Genomic DNA, 24,897 nt, shown 5'->3' with positions numbered 1-24,897 from the left:
ACATAAAAAAACTTTGTAAGGGGGTTTAAAGCCTGACAACAGAGATAGCATTATTACATTTTTGCACTTCATTATTACATAAAGTGCAGGTGGGATCCTTGTATGCACGTTCCTTTTTACTGTACTCTGTTGTTCTCCAATGAATGCAAACCATAAGCTAGCCATGTCCAGTGGAGTTCAGCGAAATCTGAATGCATTCAAGATTTGCAGAATAACCACAGACTGTAAATCAGGTTTATTTAGATTCATGAAATGTACATGTATGTTATGTGGATAGCCAGAAATGTTGATGTCGACCTAGGTTGGACAGCCAGGCACTAAACAATTTCTTTTTTTTATTGCCATGCCTCATATATATGCCTCACTCTCATCAGAGTAAAGAAGGTGGATTTCCACAAGAGCTGTGGCTGGGAGTAAGTGCCGAAGCTGTTTCTGTCTACAAACGCGGAGAAGGAAGACCATTAGAAGTGTTCTACTACGAGCATATTTTGTCCTTCGGAGCACCACTTGCCAACACCTACAAAATTGTCGTGGACGAGCGGGAGCTGCTGTTCGAAACCAGCGAGGTAGGCTCGAGTAGGATGCACTTTGTCGGCACTGGGAAATGGGTGGGCTAAAACCTGCTGGCAGATGTCTGTTATTGACCTTCAGTGGCTTGCCTTGTTTCCCGTTCTGTGTTCACTGACACTGGATACCTTTGCTGTTGGCAAACACATCCTTTAAAGCAGGGAATCCACTATTCATATTTCCACTCCAATGTTCACAACAACAGTCTAAAGGACATTACTAAGGTGAATGGGTGTTGTAGGTCTTTTTTTTACGACTGAAAAAGCCAAGAAGAAAAAAGTGCAGTTGGACTTCATGTTCCCTATTTCCTTTGTCTCCTCTATGAACCTAGCACGTGACGGAGGTGGGATTCCTGAATGACATATGTTAAATTGTTGTATGTTTTTTTTGGCACATGAAGGGAATGGTCAGGAAAGTGTGCAGATTGAAGACGTTATGCTACTTGGTCTCCTCAATCAAGATAATAGAAGAGATCGTTGCATACTTATAGAATAATGCACATTTTTATAAACGCTTTCTCAAAAACCAGAAGCACAGGTATTGTCTCTTAACCGAGATGCTTGTTACTCCAGTACATTTTACATCCCCTTAGATCTGAAGTTGTAATGAACTCACATGAAATGGAAGGTTCTTCAAACTGGGAACGCAGGTACCGCTTCCCTTTTCTGACAGCTGCACTGTTTCTTTGTCGGTTCATATTGGAATTTATGAAGTGGGACCCGAGTTAGCCGCAGTGGAGCGCTGTACAGAGTATGGGGAGGGATGAGTGTCCATTGTGGACTTCTCCACTAGTTGGGGCCAGGAAGTGCCTTAGGTGCCTATCAATCTTTTAATAATGGAGGAGCTCTCCACAGTGCTGGGACTGAGCTGGTGGTTGCAGGTGGGGCCCATGACATTCAGTTTTGGGGACCAGTGCTTATTTTCATTCATCAGACTTTGATCCAGAGCAAGAGGGACGAACACACAAAAGAGGAAGGAAGGAAGAAGTGACCGATGGAAAAACCGTGACAAAGAGAGTAAGCAGAAAAGAAAAAGAGCTTGAAAGAGTGAGATAAAGGGACGGGGAGTGTCTGGTGATGTTTGAAAGATGCATGAGGGGGAATAAAAAAACACACAGTCTTGCTATTTGGCACTCCAACCTTCGATACTGCCAGCCACGGGCTTCTGAGCAAAACCTTTACATGTTAAGCACTCTTATTTAGAACTGGAAACTTTGAGAGGAGTAACTCTTAAAAATAAATCATCAGAGTACACTCAGGTCCATTCGTATAAGCCCCCCTACTTGCCCAAGACAGAAAAAGTGAGAGGCATACTTTTAAAATATAAAGCTTTTCTGTGCGGTAACTTGTTCACGAGTCATCAGTCGGCTTGATGTGTTAGTGATGTCCTGTGTTTCCCCTGCCCTGTAGTATATGTCAACAATGATAGAGTAGAGGTTCCGTGTGCCCAGTACCCAGCCCAAGAATGCACATGAGGGGGCTAAGACGATTCACATCCATCACGAAGATACACCCTGCTATGTTGGCATCTTCGATAGTGGACAGCTCTCCTAAACCCCACGCGGTGACGGAAGATGCTGTGTGCTGCTGCTACAGTACCTGCATGATGGTCCCTGCATTCACCTTCATGTGCAGGCTGTTGCTTTATTTGTATTTATGTTATTTAGTCTATATTCATAATGCGCAAGTACACTCTTTTTAGAGTCTCTAGGTATTGGATACCTTACCTAAAATCAAAGGAGAAGTTAGTTGAAATTATTTTGAAACAGTTTCCTGATTCTCAGCAGATTAGGCTCAGAACACGAGGCTAAAGGTAGTGGATTCTACAATTTATGGTCAATTAATAGCAGACTTGTGTATGGCGCTACAGCACTATTTTTTTCAGGGGCCGGCACATCACATTTAGGTAGAATCATGTCAATCTTATGCCACAAAGGGGCTTCCAGGCAAATGTGCTGTCTGGACTGAATTCGATCACATGATCCCACCAATACTACTACTCTTGGTGCACATCATCAAAGTTCTAGGTCGAGGAACAAGAGCAGAAATTAGGGGTCCTGAAGGGAGTGACTATCAATTTTCAGCATGCCACCTCAAACTGCAAGCCACCATGACATAGGAGTAAAGAACAGTTGAAGAGTCTGAGCCTCAAAATTCACTTGCTGATACATTTGCAAGTCCCAAGCAAGTGTATCTTTTTCACCATTACTTCCTTGCTAGATTCCTGGTTCCATCAGATGGCCACCTGTAAGGAAATGCCTCCTTGGCATGGTTACCCCCTGACTTTTTGCCTTTGCTGATGCTATGTTTTGAATTGAAAGTGTGCTGAGGCCTGCTAACCAGGCCCCAGCACCAGTGTTCTTTCCCTAACCTGTACTTTTGTTTTCACAATTGGCACACCCTGGCATCCAGGTAAGTCCCTTGTAACTGGTACCCCTGGTACCAAGGGCCCTGATGCCAGGGAAGGTCTCTAAGGGCTGCAGCATATCTTATGCCACCCTGGGGACCCCTCACTCAGCACAGACACGCTGCTTGCCAGCTTGTGTGTGCTGGTGAGGACAAAACGAGTAAGTCGACATGGCACTCCCCTCAGGGTGCCATGCCAACCTCACACTGCCTATGCAGTATAGATAAGTCACCCCTCTAGCAGGCCTTACAGACCTAAGGCAGGGTGCACTATACAATAGATGAGAGCACCAGTGCATGAGTACTGTGCCCCTACGGTGTCTAAGCAAAACCTTAGACATTGTAAGTGCAGGGTAGCCATAAGAGTATATGGTCTGGGAGTCTGTCAAACACGGACTCCACAGCACCATAATGGCTACACTGAAAACTGGGAAGTTTGGTATCAAACTTCTCAGCACAATAAATGCACACTGATGTCAGTGTACATTTTATTGTAAAATACACCCCAGGGGGCACCTTAGAGGTGCCCCCTGAAACCTTAACCAACTACCCGTGTAGGCTGACTGGTTTTAGCAGCCTGCCACACTCGAGACATGTTGCTGGCCACATTGGGAGAGTGCCTTTGTCACTCTGTGGCTAGTAACAAAGCCTGCACTGGGTGGAGATGCTATCACCTCCCCCAGGCAGGAGCTGTAACACCTGGCGGTGAGCCTCAAAGGCTCACCCCCTTTGTTCCAGCACCACAGGACACTCCAGCTAGTGGAGTTGCCCGCCCCCTCCGGCCACGGCCCCACTTTTGGCGGCAAGGCCGGAGGAAATAATGAGAATAAGAAGGAGGAGTCACTGGCCAGTCAGGACAGCCCCTAAGGTGTCCTGAGCTGAGGTGACTCTAACTTTTAGAAATCCTCCATCTTGCAGATGGAGGATTCCCCCAATAGGGATAGGAATGTGACCCCCTCCCCTTGGGAGGAGGCACAAAGAGGGTGTACCCACCCTCAGGGCTAGTAGCCATTGGCTACTAACCCCCCAGACCTAAACACGCCCTTACATTTAGTATTTAAGGGCTCCCCAGAACCTAGGAACTCAGATTCCTGCAACCTAAAGAAGAAGAGGAGTGCTGACCTGAAAAACCCTGCAGAGAAGACGGAGACATCAACTGCTTTGGCCCCAGCCCTACCGGCCTGTCTCCCCCCTTCAGAAGAAAACTGCTCCAGCGACGCTTTCCCCAGGACCAACGACCTCTGAATCCTCAGAGGACTGCCCTGCTCTAAAAAGACCAAGAAACTCCCAAGAACAGCGGCCCTCTTCAACAAAGACTGCAACTTTGCTTCCAGAGGAGCAACTTTAAAACCCCTGCAATTCCCGCCAGAAGCGTGAGACTTGCAACACTGCACCCGGCGACCCCGACTCGACTGGTGAAGAAACAACACTACAGGGAGGACCCCCAGGCGACTCCAAGACTGTGAGTAACCAAAGTTGTCCCCCCTGAGCCCCCACAGCGACGTCTGCAGAGGGAATCCCGAGGCTCCCCCTGACCGCGACTGTCTGATTCCCGGATCCCGACGCCTGGAAAAGACCCTGCACCCGCAGCCCCCAGAACCTGAAGGATCGGAACTCCAGTGCAGGAGTGACCCCCAGGAGGCCCTCTACCTTGCCCAGGTGGTGGCTACCCCGAGGAGCCCCCCCCCCTTGCCTGCCTGCACCGCTGAAGAGACCCTTGGTCTCCCATTGATTCCTATTACAAACCCGACGCTTGGTGGACACACTGCACCCGGCCGCCCCGCGCTGCTGAGGGTGTACTTTCTGTGTGGACTTGTGTCCCCCCCTGGTCTGCCCTCCGAAGACGCGGGTACTTACCTGCTGGCAGACTGGAACCGGGGCACCCCCTTCTCCATTGAAGACTATGCGTTTTTGGCACCACTTTGAACTCTGCACCTGACCGGCCCTGAGCTGCTGGTATGGTGACTTTGGGGTTGCTCTGAACCCCAACGGTGGGCTACCTTGGACCCCAATTTGAACCCCGTAGGTGGTTTACTTACCTGCAAAAACTAACATTAACTTACCTCCCCCAGGAACTGTGAAAATTGCAGTGTCCACTTTTAAAATAGCTATATGTGTTTTATGTAAAAAGTATATATGCTATTGTGATTATTCAAAGTTCCTAAAGTACTTACCTGCAATACCTTTCAAATGAGATATTACATGTAGAATTTGAACCTGTGGTTCTTAAAATAAACTAAGAAAATATATTGTTCGATGGCATCTGTCGCTGTAGATTCGCATGTTTTGCAATAGCTCGCCATCTGGTGTTGGGCCGGAGTGTTACAAGTTGTTTTTCTTCGAAGAAGTCTTTCGAGTCACGGGACCGAGTGACTCCTCCTTTTGTCTCCATTGTGCATGGGCGTCGACTCCATCTTCGATTGTTTTTTTTCCGCCATCGGGTTCGGACGTGTTCCTGTCGCTCCGAGTTTCGGAACGGAAAGATAGCTAATTTCGGAAGATTTTCGTCGGTATTGTTGCGTTCGGGATCGGCGTAGTTAGATTCAACACCGCGTCGAAGGATCGAAGAGCTCCGGTGCCCTTTGGGGGTAGTTTTTTCGATCCCCCTTCGGGGCCTGGTCGGCCCGACCGCGTGCTGAAGAACGCCGATGGAACGGACCCCGTTCCGTTTCTGCCCCAAATGCCACAATAAATACCCCTATACAGACCAACACTTGGTCTGTAACCTGTGCCTGTCACCTGAGCACAGTGAAGACACCTGCGAGGCCTGTCGTGCGTTCCGGTCCCGAAAAACACTCCGAGACCGTCGAGCCAGAAGACTTCAGATGGCGTCCGCGCCGACAGCCCACCGAGAGTTCGAGGAACAAGAAGAGGAAGGTACCTTCTCGATCCAAGACTCAGACTCCGAAGGATTCGACGATACACAAACCGTGAGTAAGACGTCGAAAACCACACAGAGGAAGATTTACAAGGCCCAGGGGACGCCACTGCCACCAGGCCATGGCTCCACCCATAAATTCGGTGACCGACCGTCGGCACCGAAAAAGGCCCAAACAGTGCTGAGATCGTCCGACTCCGGTCGAGACACCGGCACGCAGCCTTCTCGGGACCGAGAAAGTGCTGGAGACAAGCCTCGACACCGAGATGCCGGTGTGGACACGGCTCGACGCCGAGACAGCGGCCCCGAAGAAGATCGGCGCCGACAGGTTTCGGCCCCGAAAATGAAAAAAGTCACCTCGGAGCCGAAAAAGGACGCAGACAGGGTTTCGGTCCCGAAACAAACTGCAACCGACCCAGCTTCAGGCTCTTATACAGAAGAGCACTCGCTAACCTCCCAAATGCAAAAGCATAGGTTTGAGGAAGAGCTACAATCAACTGATGTGGACCATACGCAAAAGCGTATTTTCGTACAGCAGGGGACAGGAAAAATAAGCACCCTTCCCCCTATTAGAAGAAAGAGAAGGTTGGAGTTCCAAACTGAACAGACACCACAACCAAAAGTGGTGAAAAGAGTTACCCCACCACTCTCTCCTCTGCCCGTGATTAACGTCTCACCAGCACAAACTCCATCACACTCCCCAGCTCACACCACCATAAGCCAGGGTGACCAAGATCAAGACGCATGGGACCTATACGACGCCCCAGTGTCAGATAACAGTCCGGAGGCATACCCTACGAAGCCATCTCCACCAGAGGACAGCACCGCTTATTCTCAAGTGGTGGCTAGAGCAGCACAATTTCACAACGTAAGCCTCCACTCAGAACAGGTCGAGGATGATTTTTTATTCAACACACTCTCCTCCACCCACAGCTCATACCAAAGCCTGCCTATGCTCCCTGGTATGCTCCGGCACGCAAAAGAAATCTTTAAGGAGCCGGTCAAAAGTAGGGCAATCACACCAAGGGTGGAAAAAAAGTATAAGGCGCCTCCTACAGACCCGGTTTTCATCACTACACAGCTGCCACCAGATCTGTCGTTGTAGGAGCAGCTAGGAAAAGGGCCAACTCCCACACATCTGGAGATGCACCACCCCCAGATAAAGAAAGCCGCAAGTTCGATGCAGCTGGTAAGAGAGTTGCAGCACAAGCTGCAAACCAGTGGCGCATCGCGAACTCCCAGGCACTACTTGCGCGCTATGACAGAGCCCACTGGGACGAGATGCAACATCTCATTGAACATCTGCCCAAGGACTTACAAAATAGGGCAAAACAAGTGGTTGAGGAGGGACAGACCATTTCCAACAACCAGATCCGCTCCTCCATGGACGCTGCAGATACAGCTGCACGGACAATTAATACATCTGTAACTATCAGAAGGCATGCATGGCTCCGAACGTCTGGATTTAAACCAGAGATTCAACAAGCAGTTCTCAATATGCCTTTTAACGAAAAAGAACTGTTCGGTCCAGAAGTGGACACAGCGATTGAGAAACTCAAAAAAGATACGGACACTGCCAAAGCCATGGGCGCACTCTACTCCCCGCAGAGCAGAGGGAATTACAGCACATTCCGTAAAACACCCTTTAGAGGGGGGTTTCGGGGTCAGAGCACACAAGCCAGCACCTCACAAGCAACACCGTCCAGTTACCAGGGACAGTATAGAGGAGGTTTTCGGGGACAATATAGAGGAGGTCAATTCCCTAGGAATAGAGGAAGATTTCAGAGCCCCAAAACCCCTACTACTAAACAGTGACTCAAATGTCACTCACCCCCTCCACACAACACATGTGGGGGGAAGAATAAGTCATTATTACAAAGCATGGGAGGAAATCACTACAGACACTTGGGTTCTAGCAATTATCCAACATGGTTATTGCATAGAATTTCTACAATTCCCTCCAAACATACCACCGAAAGCACAAAATTTGACAACACATCATTCCAATCTCCTGGAGATAGAAGTGCAGGCACTATTGCAAAAGAATGCAATCGAATTAGTGCCAAACACACAAATAAACACAGGAGTTTACTCACTGTACTTTCTGATAACAAAACGCTGAGACCAATTGTAAAGAAATGGCTCCATGTTGCAGTTACCCCCCACTTTTTGCCTGATACTGATGCTGACTTGACTGAGAAGTGTGCTGGGACCCTGCTAACCAGGCCCCAGCACCAGTGTTCCTTCACCTAAAATGTACCATTGTATCCACAATTGGCACACCCTGGCATTCAGATAAGTCCCTTGTAACTGGTACTTCTAGTACCAAGGGCCCTGATGCCAAGAAAGGTCTCTAAGGGCTGCAGCATGTCTTATGCCACCCTAGAGACCCCTCACTCAGCACAGACACACTGCTTACAAGCCTGTGTGTGCTGGTGAGAACAAAATGAGTAAGTCGACATGGCACTCCCCTCAGGGTGCCATGCCAGCCTCTCACTGCCTATGCAGTATAGGTAAGACACCCCTCTAGCAGGCCTTACAGCCCTAAGGCAGGGTGCACTATACCATAGGTGAGGGTACCAGTGCATGAGCACTGTGCCCCTACAGTGTCTAAGCAAAACCTTAGACATTGTAAGTGCAGGGTAGCCATAAGAGTATATGGTCTGGGAGTCTGTTTTACACGAACTCCACAGCACCATAATGGCTACACTGAAAACTGGGAAGTTTGGTATCAAACTTCTCAGCACAATAAATGCACACTGATGCCAGTGTACATTTTATTGTAAAATACACCCCAGAGGGCACCTTAGAGGTGCCCCCTGAAACTTAACCGACTATCTGTGTAGGCTGACTAGTTTTAGCAGCCTGCCACAAACCGAGACATGTTGCTGGCCCCATGGGGAGAGTGCCTTTGTCACTCTGAGGCCAGTAACAAAGCCTGCACTGGGTGGAGATGCTAACACCTCCCCCAGGCAGGAATTGTCACACCTGGCGGTGAGCCTCAAAGGCTCACCTCCTTTGTGCCAACCCAGCAGGACACTCCAGCTAGTGGAGTTGCCCGCCCCCTCCGGCCAGGCCCCACTTTTGGCGGCAAGGCCGGAGAAAATAATGAGAAAAACAAGGAGGAGTCACTGGCCAGTCAGGACAGCCCCTAAGGTGTCCTGAGCTGAGGTGACTCTGACTTTTAGAAATCCTCCATCTTGCAGATGGAGGATTCCCCCAATAGGGTTAGGATTGTGACCCCCTCCCCTTGGGAGGAGGCACAAAGAGGGTGTACCCACCCTCAGGGCTAGTAGCCATTGGCTACTAACCCCCCAGACCTAAACACGCCCTTAAATTTAGTATTTAAGGGCTACCCTGAACCCTAGAAAATTAGATTCCTGCAACTACAAGAAGAAGGACTGCCCAGCTGAAAACCCCTGCAGCGGAAGACCAGAAGACGACAACTGCCTTGGCTCCAGAAACTCACCGGCCTGTCTCCTGCCTTCCAAAGATCCTGCTCCAGCGACGCCTTCCAAAGGGACCAGCGACCTCGACATCCTCTGAGGACTGCCCCTGCTTCGAAAAGACAAGAAACTCCCGAGGACAGCGGACCTGCTCCAAGAAAAGCTGCAACTTTGTTTCCAGCAGCTTTAAAGAACCCTGCAAGCTCCCCGCAAGAAGCGTGAGACTTGCAACACTGCACCAGGCGACCCCGACTCGGCTGGTGGCGATCCAACACCTCAGGAGGGACCCCAGGACTACTCTGATACTGTGAGTACCAAAACCTGTCCCCCCTGAGCCCCCACAGCGCCGCCTGCAGAGGGAATCCCGAGGCTTCCCCTGACCGCGACTCCTTGAACCTAAAGTCCCGACGCCTGGGAGAGACCCTGCATCCGCAGCCCCCAGGACCCGAAGGACCGGACTTTCACCGGAGAAGTGACCCCCAGGAGTCCCTCTCCCTTACCCAAGTGGAGGTTTCCCCGAGGAATCCCCCCCTTGCCTGCCTGCAGCGCTGAAGGGATCCCGAGGTCTCTCATAGACTAACATTGAAAACCCGACGCTTGCTTCTACACTGCACCCGGCCGCCCCCGCGCTGCTGAGGGTGAAATTTCTGTGTGGACTTGTGTCCCCCCCGGTGCCCTACAAAACCCCCCTGGTCTGCCCTCCGAAGACGCGGGTACTTACCTGCAAGCAGACCGGAACCGGGGCACCCCCCTTCTCTCCATTCTAGCCTATGTGTTTTGGGCACCACTTGGAACTCTGCACCTGACCGGCCCTGAGCTGCTGGTGTGGTGACTTTGGGGTTGCTCTGAACCCCCAACGGTGGGCTACCTTGGACCAAGAACTAAGCCCTGTAAGTGTCTTACTTACCTGGTTAACCTAACAAATACTTACCTCCCCCAGGAACTGTGAAAATTGCACTAAGTGTCCACTTTTAAAACAGCTATTTGTCAATAACTTGAAAAGTATACATGCAATTTTGATGATTTGAAGTTCCTAATGTACTTACCTGCAATACCTTTCAAACAAGATATTACATGTTAAATTTGAACCTGTGGTTCTTAAAATAAACTAAGAAAAGATATTTTTCTATACAAAACCTATTGGCTGGATTTGTCTCTGAGTGTGTGTACCTCATTTATTGTCTATGTGTATGTACAACAAATGCTTAACACTACTCCTTGGATAAGCCTACTGCTCGACCACACTACCACAAAATAGAGCATTAGTATTATCTATTTTTTACCACTATTTTACCTCTAAGGGGAACCCTTGGACTCTGTGCATGCTATTCCTTACTTTGAAATAGCACATACAGAGCCAACTTCCTACACCAATCCTAGACCTCAGAGTAGTGAACACTTTCATCAAATCAGACCACTTTCACATGGTCACACTACAAGAAGTATTGCCATTGCTAAAACTACACGACTACATGGCAACTTTAGACCTCAAGGATGCTTATTTCCATATACCAATACACCCATCGCACAGGAAATACCTAAGGTTTGTATTCAAGGGAATACATTACCAATTCAAGGTACTGCCTTTCGGATTAACAACCGCACCAAGAGTCTTTACCAAATGTCTAGCGGTAGTCGCTGCACACATAAGAAGGCAGCAAATACATGTGTTCCCATATCTAGACGACTGGCTAATCAAGGCCCATTCGCTAATAGAGTGCTCAAATCACACAAATCATATCATACAAACCCTCTTCAAACTAGGGTTCACCGTCAACTTCACAAAATCCAAAATTCTGCCGCGCAAGTTACAACAATACCTGGGAGCCATAATAGACACATCAAAAGGAGTAGCCACTCCAAGTCCACAAAGAATTCAAAATTTCAACACCATCATACAACGCATGTATCCAATACAAAAGATACAAGCAAAGATGGTACTACAACTCCTAGGCATGATGTCTTCATGCATAGCCATTGTCCCAAACGCAAGACTGCACATGAGGCCCTTACAACAGTGCCTAGCATCACAATGGTCACAAGCACAGGGTCACCTTCTAGATCTGGTGTTAATAGACCGCCAAACTTACCTCTCGCTTCTGTGGTGGAACAACATAAATTTAAACAAAGGGCGGCCTTTCCAAGACCCAGTGCCACAATACGTAATAACAACAGATGCTTCCATGACAGGGTGGGGAGCACACCTCGATCAACACAGCATACAAGGACAATGGAACCTATATCAAACAAAACAGCATATAAATCACCTAGAACTTCTAGCAGTTTTTCAAGCACTAAAAGCTTTCCAACCAATAATAGTTCACAAATACATTCTCGTCAAAACAGACAACATGACAACAATGTATTATCTAAACAAGCAAGGGGGGACGCACTCCACGCAGTTAAGCCTGCTAGCACAAAAGATTTGGCGTTGGGCAATTCACAACCAAATTCGCCTAATAGCACAATTTATACCAGGGATCCAAAATCAACTCGCAGACAATCTCTCTCGAGATCACCAACAGGTCCACGAATGGGAAATTCACCCCCAAATTCTGAACACTTATTTCAAACTCTGGGGAACACCTCAGATAGACTTGTTTGCGACAAAGGAGAACGCAAAATGCCAAAACTTCGCATCCAGATACCCACACAAACAGTCCCAAGGCAATGCCCTATGGATGAACTGGTCAGGGATATTTGCTTACGCTTTTCCTCCTCTCCCTCTCCTTCCTTACCTGGTAAACAAACTCAGTCAAAACAAACTCAAACTCATATTAATAGCACCAACTTGGGCAAGGCAACCCTGGTACACAACGCTGCTAGACCTATCAGTAGTACCCTGCATCAAATTGCCCAACAGGCCAGATCTGTTGACACAACACAACCAAAAGATCAGACACCCAGATCCAGCATCGCTGAATCTAGCAATCTGGCTCCTGAAATCCTAGAATTCGGGCACTTACAACTTACCCAAGAATGTATGGAAGTCATAAAACAAGCCAGAAGGCCATCCACCAGGCACTGCTATGCAAGTAAATGGAAGAGGTTTGTTTGCTACTGCCATATTAATCAAATACAACCATTACACACAACTCCAGAACATGTAGTGGGTTACTTGCTTCACTTACAAAAATCTAACCTGGCTTTCTCTTCCATTAAAATACACCTTGCAGCAATATCTGCATACCTGCAGACTACCTATTCAACTTCCCTATATAAGATACCAGTCATTAAAGCATTCATGGAGGGCCTTAGGAGAATTATACCACCAAGAACACCACCTGTTCCTTCATGGAACCTAAATGTTGTCCTAACTAGACTTATGGGTCCACCTTTTGAACCCATGCACTCCTGCGAAATACAGTTCCTAACCTGGAAGGTGGCATTTCTCATCGCCATTACTTCCCTAAGAAGAGTAAGCGAGATTCAGGCGTTTACAATACAGGAACCTTTTATACAACTACACAAGAATAAGGTCGTCCTAAGGACCAATCCTAAATTTTTGCCAAAGGTTATTTCACCGTTCCATCTAAATCAAACAGTGGAACTTCCAGTGTTCATTCCACAGCCAGATACCGTAGCTGAAAGGGCACTACATACATTAGATGTCAAAAGAGCATTGATGTATTACATTGACAGAACAAAGAACATCAGAAAGACTAAACAACTATTTATTGCATTTCAAAAACCTCATGCAGGAAACCCAATATCAAAACAAGGTATAGCCAGATGGATAGTTAAATGCATCCAAATCTGCTACCTTAAAGCTAAACGACAGCTGCCCATTACACCAAGGGCACACTCAACCAGAAAGAAAGGTGCTACCATGGCCTTTCTAGGAAACATCCCAATGCAAGAAATATGTAAGGCAGCCACATGGTCTACGCCTCACACATTCACCAAGCACTACTGTGTAGACGTGTTATCCGCACAACAAGCCACAGTAGGTCAAGCCATATTAAGAACATTATTTCAGACTACTTCCACTCCTACAGGCTGATCCACCGCTTTTGGGGAGATAACTGCTTACTAGTCTATGCAAAACAAGCGTATCTACAGCGACAGATGCCATCGAACTGAAAATGTCACTTACCCAGTGTACATCTGTTCGTGGCATCAGTCGCAGTAGATTCGCATGTGCCCACCCGCCTCCCCGGGAGCCTGTAGCAGTTTGGAAGTTACCTTCAACTATTTGTATATGTATCATCTCAACCTTAAATAGGTGCATACTTAGTCACTCCATTGCATGGGCACTATTACTACAATTCAACTCCTACCTCACCCTCTGCGGGGAAAAACAATCGAAGATGGAGTCGACGCCCATGCGCAATGGAGACAAAAGGAGGAGTCACTCGGTCCCGTGACTCGAAAGACTTCTTCGAAGAAAAACAACTTGTAACACTCCGGCCCAACACCAGATGGCGAGCTATTGCAAAACATGCGAATCTACTGCGACTGATGCCACGAACAGATGTACACTGGGTAAGTGACATTTTCATTTCTATAACAAAAACCTATTGGCCTGGAATTGTCTCCGAGTGTGTGTTCCTCATTTATTGCCTGTGTGTATGTACAACAAATGCTTAACACTACTCCTTTGATAAGCCTACTGCTCGACCACACTACCACAAAATAGAGCATTAGTATTATCTCTTTTTGCCACTATCTTACCTCTAAGGGGAACCCTTGGACTCTGTGCATACTATTCCTTACTTTGAAATAGTGCATACAGAGCCAACTTCCTACATTGGTGGATCAGCGGTGGGGTACAAGACTTTGCATTTGCTGGACTACTCAGCCAATACCTGATCACACGACAAATTCCAAAAATTGTCATTAGAAATTGATTTTTGCAATTTGAGCTATTTTTCTAAATTCTTAAAAGTCCTGCTAGGGCCTTGTGTTAGTCCCTGTTTAGCATTTGTTTTAGAGTTAAAAGTTTTGTGAAAGTTTGAATTAGAACCTAGAACTAGTTTTAGATTCTTAAAAAGTATTCCAACTTTTAGAAGCATAATGTCTAGTGCAGAGATGAATATGGAGGAACTCGACCTCACACCTTACCTCCATCTTAAGATGAGGGAGCTAAGGTCACTCTGCAAAATAAAGAAAATCACAATGGGCTCCAGACCTTCCAAACTACAGCTCCAGGAGCTTTTGGCAGAGTTTGAAAAAGCCAACCCCTCTGAGGATGGCAACACAGAGGATGAAGATAGTGACTTGGATGAGAATTCCCCCCCTCCAGTCCTACTTAGGGAGAACAGGGCCACTCAAGCCCTGTCTCCAAATATACTAGTCAGGGATGCTGTTTCCCTCACAGGAGGGACCAGCACCTCTGAAATCACTGAGGATAACTCCAGTGAAGAGGACATCCAGTTAGCCAGGATGGCCAAAAGATTGGCTTTGGAAAGACAGATCCTAGCCATAGAAAGGGAAAGACAAGAGATGGGCCTAGGTCCCATCAATGGTGGCAGCAACATAAATAGGGTCAGAGATTCTCCTGACATGTTGAAAATCCCTAAAGGGATTGTAACTAAATATGAAGATGGTGATGACATCACCAAATGGTTCACAGCTTTTGAGAGGGCTTGTGTAACCAGAAAAGTAAACAAATCTCACTGGGGTACTCTCCTTTGGGAAATGTTCACTGGAAAGTGTAGGGATAGACTCCTCACACTCTCTGGAAAAGATGCAGAATCTTATGACCTCATGAAGGGAACCCTGATTGAGAGCTTTGGATTCTCCACTGAGGAGTATAGAATTAGATTCAGGGGGGCTCAAAAAACCTCGAGCCAGACCTGGGTTGATTTTGTGGACTACTCAGTGAAAACACTGGATGGTTGGATTCAAGGCAGTGGTGTTAATAATTATGATGGGCTGTACAATTTATTTGTGAAAGAACACCTATTAAGTAATTGTTCAAATGATAAACTGCATCAGCATCTGGTAGACCTAGGACCAATTTCTCCCCAAGAATTGGGAAAGAAGGCGGACCATTGGGTCAAGTCCAGGGTGACCAAGACTTCCACAGGGGGTGACCAAAAGAAAGGGGTCACAAAGCCTCCCCAGGGGAAAGGTGTTGAGACATCCAAAAACAAAAATAGTAAAGAGTCTTCTTCAGGCCCCCAAAAACCTGCACAGGAGGGTGGGCCCAGAGCCTCTTCACAAAACAATTTTGGGTACAAGGGTAAAAACTTTGATCCCAAAAAGGCCTGGTGTCGTAGCTGTAATCAGCCTGGACACCAAACTGGAGACAAGGCCTGTCCCAAGAAAAGTACCACTTCTAACTCCACTCCAGCTAACACTGGAATGGCTAGTCTCCAAGTGGGATCAACAGTGTGCCCAGAGCAAATCAGGTGTCACACTGAAGCTACATTAGTCTCTGAGGGTGGGGTGGATTTAGCCACACTGGCTGCCTGGCCTCCTAATATGCAAAAATACAGGCAGCAGCTCTTAATTAATAGGACAAGTGTAGAAGGCCTGAGGGATACAGGTGCCAGTGTCACCATGGTGACAGAGAAACTGGTTTCCCCTGGTCAATACCTGGCTGGACAAACTTATCCAGTCACCAATGCTGACAATCAAACTAAAGTACATCCCATGGCTATGGTAACTTTAGAGTAGGGAGGGGTCAATGGCCTGAAACAGGTGGTGGTCTCCTCAAATATCCCAGTAGACTGTTTGCTTGGAAATGACCTGGAGTCCTCAGCATGGGCTGAGGTAGAACTGAAAACCCATGCAGCCATGCTGGGTATCCCTGAACTGGTGTGTGTCAAGACAAGGGCACAGTGCAAGGCTCAGGGTGAAAAAGTAGAGCTGGAGTCTGGAAAAAGGGCCCAGCCTACCAAGAGGAAAGGAAAGACAACTGGGAAACCAGCTGCAACACAACAACAAAAAGAGAACCTTTCTTCTCAGGAAGAAGTTCTGCCCTCTGAGGGAACTGAGCCTATGGAGTTAGAACCTTATCAGGTTGAGCTCTTAGGCCCAGGGGGACCCTCAAGGGAGCAGTTGTGTAAGGGGCAAGAAACCTGTCCCTCTCTTGAAGGCCGTAGGCAGCAAGCTGCTGAAGAATCCAATGGCAAGAAAACTGGAACACATAGGGTCTATTGGGAAGATGGGCTCCTGTACACTGAGGCAAGAGATCCCAAACCTGGTGCCACTAGGAGAGTGGTAGTGCCTCAGAAGTTCAGAGAGTTGATACTGACCTTAGCCCATGATATTCCCCTTGCTGGGCATTTGGGACAAACCAAGACGTGGGAGAGACTAGTCAACCACTTCTATTGGCCCAACATGTCCCAGAAAGTTAAGGAGTTTTGTGTCTCCTGTACCACCTGTCAAGCCAGTGGTAAGACAGGTGGACATCCAAAGGCCCCCCTCATTCCACTTCCAGTGGTGGGGGTCCCCTTTGAAAGAGTGGGTGTGGACATAGTGGGTCCACTTGAACCTCCCACAGCCTCAGGAAATATGTACATACTAGTAGTAGTGGATCATGCTACTAGGTATCCTGAAGCTATTCCCCTTAGGTCGACTACTGTCCCTGCAGTAGCCAAGGCCCTCATTGGTATCTTTACCAGAGTGGGCTTCCCTAAGGAGGTGGTGTCTGACAGAGGTACCAACTTCATGTCAGCATACCTGAAACACATGTGGAATGAGTGTGGAGTGACTTATAAATTCACTACACCCTATCATCCACAAACTAATGGCCTTGTTGAGAGATTCAACAAGACATTAAAAGGCATGATCATGGGGCTCCCAGAAAAACTCAAAAGGAGATGGGATGTCCTCTTGCCATGTCTGCTTTTCGCTTACAGAGAGGTGCGTCAGAAGGGTGTAGGGTTCTCACCCTTTGAACTTCTGTTTGGCCACCCTGTAAGAGGACCACTAGCTCTTGTGAAAGAAGGCTGGGAGAGACCTCTTCATGAGCCTAAACAAGACATAGTGGACTATGTACTTGGCCTTCGTTCAAGGATGGCAGAGTACATGGAAAAGGCAAGTAAAAACCTTGAGGCCAGCCAACACCTCCAGAAGTTTTGGTATGACCAAAAGGCTGCACTGGTTGAATTTCAACCGGGGCAGAAAGTCTGGGTTCTGGACCCTGTGGCTCCCAGGGCACTCCAGGACAGATGGAGTGGCCCTTACCCAGTGCTAGAGAAGAAGAGTCAGGTCACCTACCTGGTGGACCTGGGCACTAGCAGGAGCCCCAAGAGGGTGATCCATGTGAACCGCCTTAAGCTCTTCCATGACAGGGCTGATGTGAATCTGTTGATGGTAACAGATGCGGATCAGGAAGCTGAGAGTGAACCTCTCCCTGATCTCCTCTCATCAAACCCTAAAGATGGTTCAGTAGATGGAGTGATCTATTCAGACACCCTCCCTGGCCAACAGCAATCTGACTGCAGGAAGGTCCTGCAACAGTTTGCTGAGCTCTTTTCCCTAACCCCTGGTCAGACACACCTGTGTACCCATGATGTGGACACAGGAGACAGCATGCCTGTCAAAAACAAAATATTCAGACAGTCTGGCCAAGTTAAGGAAAGCATCAAGGTGGAAGTCCACAAGATGATGGAATTGGGAGTAATTGAGCACTCTGACGGCCCCTGGGCTAGCCCAGTGGTCTTAGTCCCCAAACCTCACACCAAAGATGGAAAGAGAGAGATGAGGTTTTGTGTGGACTACAGAGGACTTAATTCTGTCACCAAGACAGATGTCCATCCCATTCCTAGGGCTGATGAACTAATTGATAAATTAGGTGCTGCCAAATTCTTAAGCACCTTTGACTTAACAGCAGGGTACTGGCAAATCAAAATGGCACCTGGAACAAAAGAAAAGACAGCATTCTCCACACCTGATGGGCATTATCAGTTTACTGTTATGCCCTTTGGTTTAAAGAATGCCCCTGCCACCTTCCAAAGGTTGGTGAATCAAGTCCTTGCTGGTTTGGAGTCCTTTAGTGCAGCTTATCTTGATGATATTGCTGTCTTTAGCTCCAGCTGGCAGGATCACTTGGTCCACCTAAAGGAGGTTTTGAAGGCTCTGCAATCATCAGGCCTCTCTATCAAGGCATCCAAATGCCAGATAGGGCAGGGAACTGTGGTTTACTTGGGACACCTTGTAGGTGGAGGCCAAGTTCAGCCACTCCAGCCTAAGATCCAAACTATTCTGGACTGGGCAGCTCCAAAAACCCAGACTCAAGTCAGGGCATTCCTTGGCTTGACTGGGTATTACAGGAGGTTTGTGAAGGGATATGGATCCATAGTGACAGCCCTCACAGAACTCACCTCCAAGAAAATGCCCAAGAAGGTAAACTGGTCTGTAGAATGCCAAGGCCTTTGACACCCTGAAACAAGCAATGTGCACAGCACCAGTTCTAAAAGCTCCAGATTACTCCAAGCAGTTCATTGTGCAGACAGATGCCTCTGAACATGGGATAGGGGCAGTTTTGTCCCAAACAAATGAAGATGGCCTTGACTAGCCTGTTGCTTTCATTAGCAGGAGGTTACTCCCCAGGGAGCAGCGTTGGAGTGCCATTGAGAGGGATGCCTTTGCTGTGGTTTGGTCCCTGAAGAAGCTGAGACCATACCTCTTTGGTACTCACTTTGTAGGTCAAACTGTCCACAGACCTCTCAGATGGCTGATGCAAATGAAAGGTGAAAATCCAAAACTGTTGAGGTGGTCCATCCCCCTACAGGGAATGGACTTTATAGTGGAACACAGACCTGGGACTGCCCATGCCAATGCAGATGGCCTTTCCAGGTTCTTCCACTTACAAAATGAAGACTCTCTTGGGAAAAGTTAGTCTCATCCTCTTTCGTGGGGGGGGGGGGTTGTGTAAGGAAATGCCTCCTTGGCATGGTTACCCCCTGACTTTTTGCCTTTGCTGGTGCTATTTTTTTAATTGAAAGTGTGCTGAGGCCTGCTAACCAGGCCCCAGCACCAGTGTTCTTTCCCTAACCTGTACTTTTGTTTTCACAATTGGCACACCCTGGCATCCAGGTAAGTCCCTTGTAACTGGTACCCCTGGTACCAAGGGCCCTGATGCCATGGAAGGTCTCTAAGGGCCGCAGCATATCTTATGCCACCCTGGGGACCCCTCACTCAGCACAGACACACTGCTTGCCAGCTTGTGTGTGCTGGTGAGGACAAAACGAGTAAGTCGACATGGCACTCCCCTCAGGGTGCCATGCCAACCTCACACTGCCTATGCAGTATAGATAAGTCACCCCTCTAGCAGGCCTTACAGCCCTAAGGCAGGGTGCACTATACCATAGGTGAGGGCACCAGTGCATGAGCACTGTGCCCCTACAGTGTCTAAGCAAAACCTTAGACATTGTAAGTGCAGGGTAGGCATAAGAGTATATGGTCTGGGAGTCTGTCAAACACGGACTCCACAGCACCATAATGGCTACACTGAAAACTGGGACGTTTGGTATCAAACTTCTCAGCACAATAAATGTACACTGATGCCAGTGTACATTTTATTGTAAAATACACCCCAGAGGGCACCTTAGAGGTGCCCCCTGAAACCTTAACCAACTACCCGTGTAGGCTGACTGGTTTTAGCAGCCTGCCACACTCGAGACATGTTGCTGGCCACATGGGGAGAGTGCCTTTGTCACTCTGTGGCTAGTAACAAGGCTGCACTGGGTGGAGATGCTATCACCTCCCCCAGGCAGGAGCTGTAACACCTGGCGGTGAGCCTCAAAGGCTCACCCCCTTTGTTCCAGCACCACAGGGCACTCCAGCTAGTGGAGTTGCCCGCCCCCTCCGGCCACGGCCCCACTTTTGGCGGCAAGGCCGGAGGAAATAATGAGAATAACAAGGAGGAGTCACTGGCCAGTCAGGACAGCCCCTAAGGTGTCCTTAGCTGAGGTGACTCTAACTTTTAGAAATCCTCCATCTTGCAGATGGAGGATTCCCCCAATAGGGATAGGAATGTGACCCCCTCCCCTTGGGAGGAGGCACAAAGAGGGTGTACCCACCCTCAGGGCTAGTAGCCATTGGCTACTAACCCCCCAGACCTAAACACGCCCTTAAATTTAGTATTTAAGGGCTCCCCAGAACCTAGGAACTCAGATTCCTGCAACCTAAAGAAGAAGAGGACTGCTGAGCTGAAAAACCCTGCAGAGAAGACTGCTTTGGCCCCAGCCCTACCGGCCTGTCTCCCCCCTTCGGAAGAAAACTGCTCCAGCGACGCTTTCCCCAGGACCAGCGACCTCTGAATCCTCAGAGGACTGCCCTGCTCTAAAAGGACCAAGAAACTCCCGAGAACAGCGGCCCTGTTCAACAAAGACTGCAACTTTGTTTCCAGAGGAGCAACTTTAAAGAACCCTGCAATTCCCGCCAGAAGCGTGAGACTTGCAACACTGCACCCTGCGACCCCCACTCGAGTGGTGAAGAAACAACACTACAGGGAGGACCCCCAGGCGACTCCAAGACTGTGAGTAACCAAAGTTGTCCCCCTGAACCACCCACAGCGACGCCTGCAGAGGGAATCCCGAGGCTCCCCCTGACCGCGACTGTCTGATTCCCAGATCCCGACGCCTGGAAAAGACCCTGCACCCGCAGCCCCCAGGCCCTGAAGGATCGGAACTCCAGTGCAGGAGTGACCCCCAGGAGGCCCTCTCCCTTGCCCAGGTGATGGCTACCCCGAGGAGCCCCCCCCCTTGCCTGCCTGCACCACTGAAGAGACCCCATGGTCTCCCATTGATTCCTATTACAAACCTGACGCTTGTTTGCACACTGCACCCGGCCGCCCCCGCACTGCTGAGGGTGTGCTTTCTTTGTGGACGTGTGTCCCCCCCGGTGCCCTACAAAACCCCCCTGGTCTGCCCTCCGAAGACACGGGTACTTACCTGCTGGCAGACTGAAACCGGGGCACCCCCTTCTCCATTGAAGCCTATGCGTTTTGGGCACCACTTTGGACTCTGCACCTGACCGGCCCTGAGCTGCTGGTGTGGTGACTTTGGGGTTGCTCTGAACCCCCAACGGTGGGCTACCTTGGACCCCAATTTGAACCCCGTAGGTGGTTTACTTACCTGCAAAAACTAACATTAACTTACCTCCCCCAGGAACTGTGAAAATTGCAGTGTGTCCACTTTTAAAATAGCTATATGTGTTTTATGTAAAAAGTATATATGCTATTGTGATTATTCAAAGTTCCTAAAGTACTTACCTGCAATACCTTTCAAATGAGATTTTACATGTAGAATTTGAACCTGTGGTTCTTAAAATAAACTAAGAAAAGATATTTTTCTATAACAAAAACCTATTGGCCTGGAATTCTCTCTGAGTGTGTGTTCCTCATTTATTGCCTGTGTGTATGTACAACAAATGCTTATCACTACTCCTTTGATAAGCCTACTGCTCGACCACACTACCACAAAATAGAGCATTAGTATTATCTCTTTTTGCCACTATCTTACCTCTAAGGGGAACCCTTGGACTCTGTGCATACTATTCCTTACTTTGAAATAGTGCATACAGAGCCAACTTCCTACACCACCCATCTGCAATCACAGATCGTCCTATGCTCTTCATTGGTGGTTTGGGCTTTGACATTATGCACCTGTACCCGACTTATTTAGACACTGGTTCCATGGTTTGCAAGCAAGCATATAAAGGACCAAGTTGCAGGATGTCTGGGACATCATTCATGACACTACTAGTATTAGGTTGTCATGCAAAGCAGTGCCCCAAAACATTTGCATATTTTGGCCACAAGGTGACAACAAAAGATAGGAATTGGCACAATTGTATAATTTCACCACAACAGCAATGCTGTACAACATCACTGAAAACGACCTCTGAAGTCATTACATCCCAAAGGTGAGACCTATTGGTTGTGCCATTGCTTATTATTTTACGAAATGTGTTTCTGTTTTACTAGGTAAGAGGGTCAGAAAGAACATATGACCAATACAGTCTCGTTGCATTGTGGCGTAGAGAATGTGTTATCTTTACGAAGTGAGCACCAGTCTGTTCTAGAGAGCACGCTGTTTTGAATCACGAGTCATTTATGGCTGGAGCGATGTCACCTTATGAGTAAGACTGCAGGGCATTTTGTTTTGGTATTTGATACTTTGTTCAACAGACTGACTTTTACCTTTGTTCTTGTCTTCTGTTAGGTGGTTGACATCGCCAAGCTGATGAAAGCGTACATCAGTATGATTGTGAAAAAACGCTACAGCACCTCACGATCAGTCAGCAGTCACGGCAGTCAGGGCAGTTCGAGGTGAAACTACAGAATTGTGGTGTCTTAAATATTCCACATATCGCTACTACTGTTGCTGCTGTGTGCATTTCTGAAGACCCCCTTGAAGGTATCACCCTCACCTCTGCAGGAAAAGAGCCATTAATGGGAACTCGGATCCAGGGCTCAAGAAGAGAATGCAATACGAGCTTCGGCACCATAGTGACGTAGCACACTTTCATTCCCACTGTCAGCTGATGATCTTTAAAACTCCAAAGCTTTATAACTTATAGTTGACTTTTGCCTTATACATTAACACACTGCCCACAAAGCAGTGACAAGTGCCTTAAAAGAGAAACCAGCATGCAGTGACTGTGCCGATTCGAAGAAAAGTAGCTTTATTCAAAGAAGATATATCTATATATATATATATATTACGAAAGTCTGAGAGAAAGAAATGGATTCGTCCAAAGAAAAATGGATTCGTCCACTCTGCACTAACCTACCAGCCCGTATCCTGTGCGCATACGTATTGTGTTGGAAAGCTGCTGGCAGCCTTCCCCTCTGATATCTATTAACACTTTTTTGTACAAATGTGAGCATGTTTGTGTGTGTGTATTTCTGTAAGGGAGTGCATGTGCACGTGCCCCCTTGACATCTATAAACTCATTAATTTTATTTCGTATTTTTACGAGTGAAAGCAAAGGGAACACTTACGAAGTGCATTGGTTGTACACAAGTCAGCCTCTTAAGTGTTGACAGGCTGCAGTTGTAATTTCCAGTTTCCATTGAAGTGTTCAGCCTAGTTTGCCAGCCAGTGTCGTGGACTTTGTAACCATGAGGCCTGTTACAATGCAGTCCTACCACAGTGTATTATGTTCTGTATGTTTCAACTCTTCGCTGCGTGTCTGCTGTAATATAACTTATGAAAATGTAGCTGATAAGAAGTGAACTGTATTTATAGACTGCCTTACTCTGAAGATGCAATTATCAATACACTATTACTTTCAGTACCAATCACATTACTGCCATGGTGCTCTAGAAAGGAGGAATCAAATGGCCTCATGGAAGAAAACAATGGCTCTGAACTTTCCTTGCAGGAGTTAAGGGGTTCAAGGTCAGAAGTTAAAACTGTTATGTACTGTTGCAATCCAAGACAAGCTGGTCTCTGTGTTCATTTTTTATGTCATTGTATCGCCTAACAGTAGTCTCACTACCTGTATATAGTGCTCCATAAAAGCCAGTGAAGCGACTGGCTTGGGACTTTTTATTTTTGTATGGAAAAGTTGTATTACAAAGACATAATTGATTAATAACAAGAAAATCTAAAGTTGAATACATTACTTTTGGTCAGGTTCACTTTCTCAATAATGTCGATTTGTGTATTTGGTTGTAAGATGACTGGTAATAAAAGATCTTATGAAATACACTGAATGGTTCCTCTCTGTAGTTAATTGTGGCTTCAAGGCTTTTTCTGAGGTATATTTTTCGATGTTTCACATTTACTACATACATCAGGATTTTATCTTATGTTTGCTCTGAAAGATTGACATGCTGTGCATATTCAGCCATCTACTGTTGGATGTAGAAAATCACTTATTGTTGTTAGATTGTCTTTTTACAGGCGCTTTAACGACTCATTCCTGCATCTCTCTGAATACCTTGGGGGACAGGCTCCCTAGAAGCCTTCGATTTTCCCTCTGTTCCTGCGGATGTAAGATCCAGGGTGTAGAGGTGAGCAAAGTCAGAAAGTATGAAGATGGGTGATTTTTTCCTGCTCTCCATGCTTCAAATTCATTGTTATCCCCTAACGGCACATTGACACATGCAAACCTGTTTTGAGGCTGCATAGCTCAAAATCACAAGCCACGGGTAGGAGAAGCCCCACAAATCCTATAGGTTCATACAGCAGTGCTACCGGTCAGTTAAATAAAAGCCACAAAAATACAAAACAGACATTTAAATGGTTTCATAGTTTCTGCTGAAGTCACCAACACCGATTGCTGTTTGACTGTTATCTTGCTCATTTGGCATGCAGGAACAGCTAGGTGTATCCCTGTCTTGAAAAAAGATTTAGAGCTTCTGGTCATGTCAACATATACTTTTCTGGGTTGCTGAGCCCGTTTTTATACAATGCTTGTCTGTGCACATACAGTGATTTTTATGCCTCTCTCACTAGGTTTGCATTATGCAAATACCTATAAACGTGCAAAACCTAAACGCCTGTCACCACTTCCGAAATAAACAAAAAGTTCCAAAAGAAATATTGAACAGACCACCTTGCATGTATGCACCTTGCCTCTGGAAATGTGGGGCTGCAATTTTTTTTAAATATAACTTTGCCACTCTTGCCACATAATCCATCATCTGTTACATAATCTTCAGATTTTAACAAAAACAGACTTTGATTCT

General features: G+C 47.3%; 1 protein-coding gene across 1 annotated transcript in view; it reads left to right on the top strand.

The window, feature by feature from the left end:
* MYO10 (myosin X) overlaps positions 1–23,914 on the top strand; it is a 754,439-nt gene extending 730,525 nt beyond the window's left edge. Inside the window, exons 40-41 of the mRNA XM_069219725.1 lie at positions 375–566; positions 22,421–23,914. Of these exons, the coding sequence (XP_069075826.1) occupies positions 375–566; positions 22,421–22,531 (303 nt within the window). The 3' untranslated portion in view covers positions 22,532–23,914. The remainder of the gene's footprint in view (positions 1–374; positions 567–22,420) is intronic.
* Positions 23,915–24,897: the final 983 nt, after the last annotated feature.

The sequence above is a fragment of the Pleurodeles waltl genome, chromosome 2_2 (assembly GCF_031143425.1).
Source record: "Pleurodeles waltl isolate 20211129_DDA chromosome 2_2, aPleWal1.hap1.20221129, whole genome shotgun sequence".
In the NCBI taxonomy this organism is placed as follows: Eukaryota; Metazoa; Chordata; class Amphibia; order Caudata; family Salamandridae; genus Pleurodeles; species Pleurodeles waltl.
This window is presented reverse-complemented; position numbering and strand designations above follow the sequence as displayed.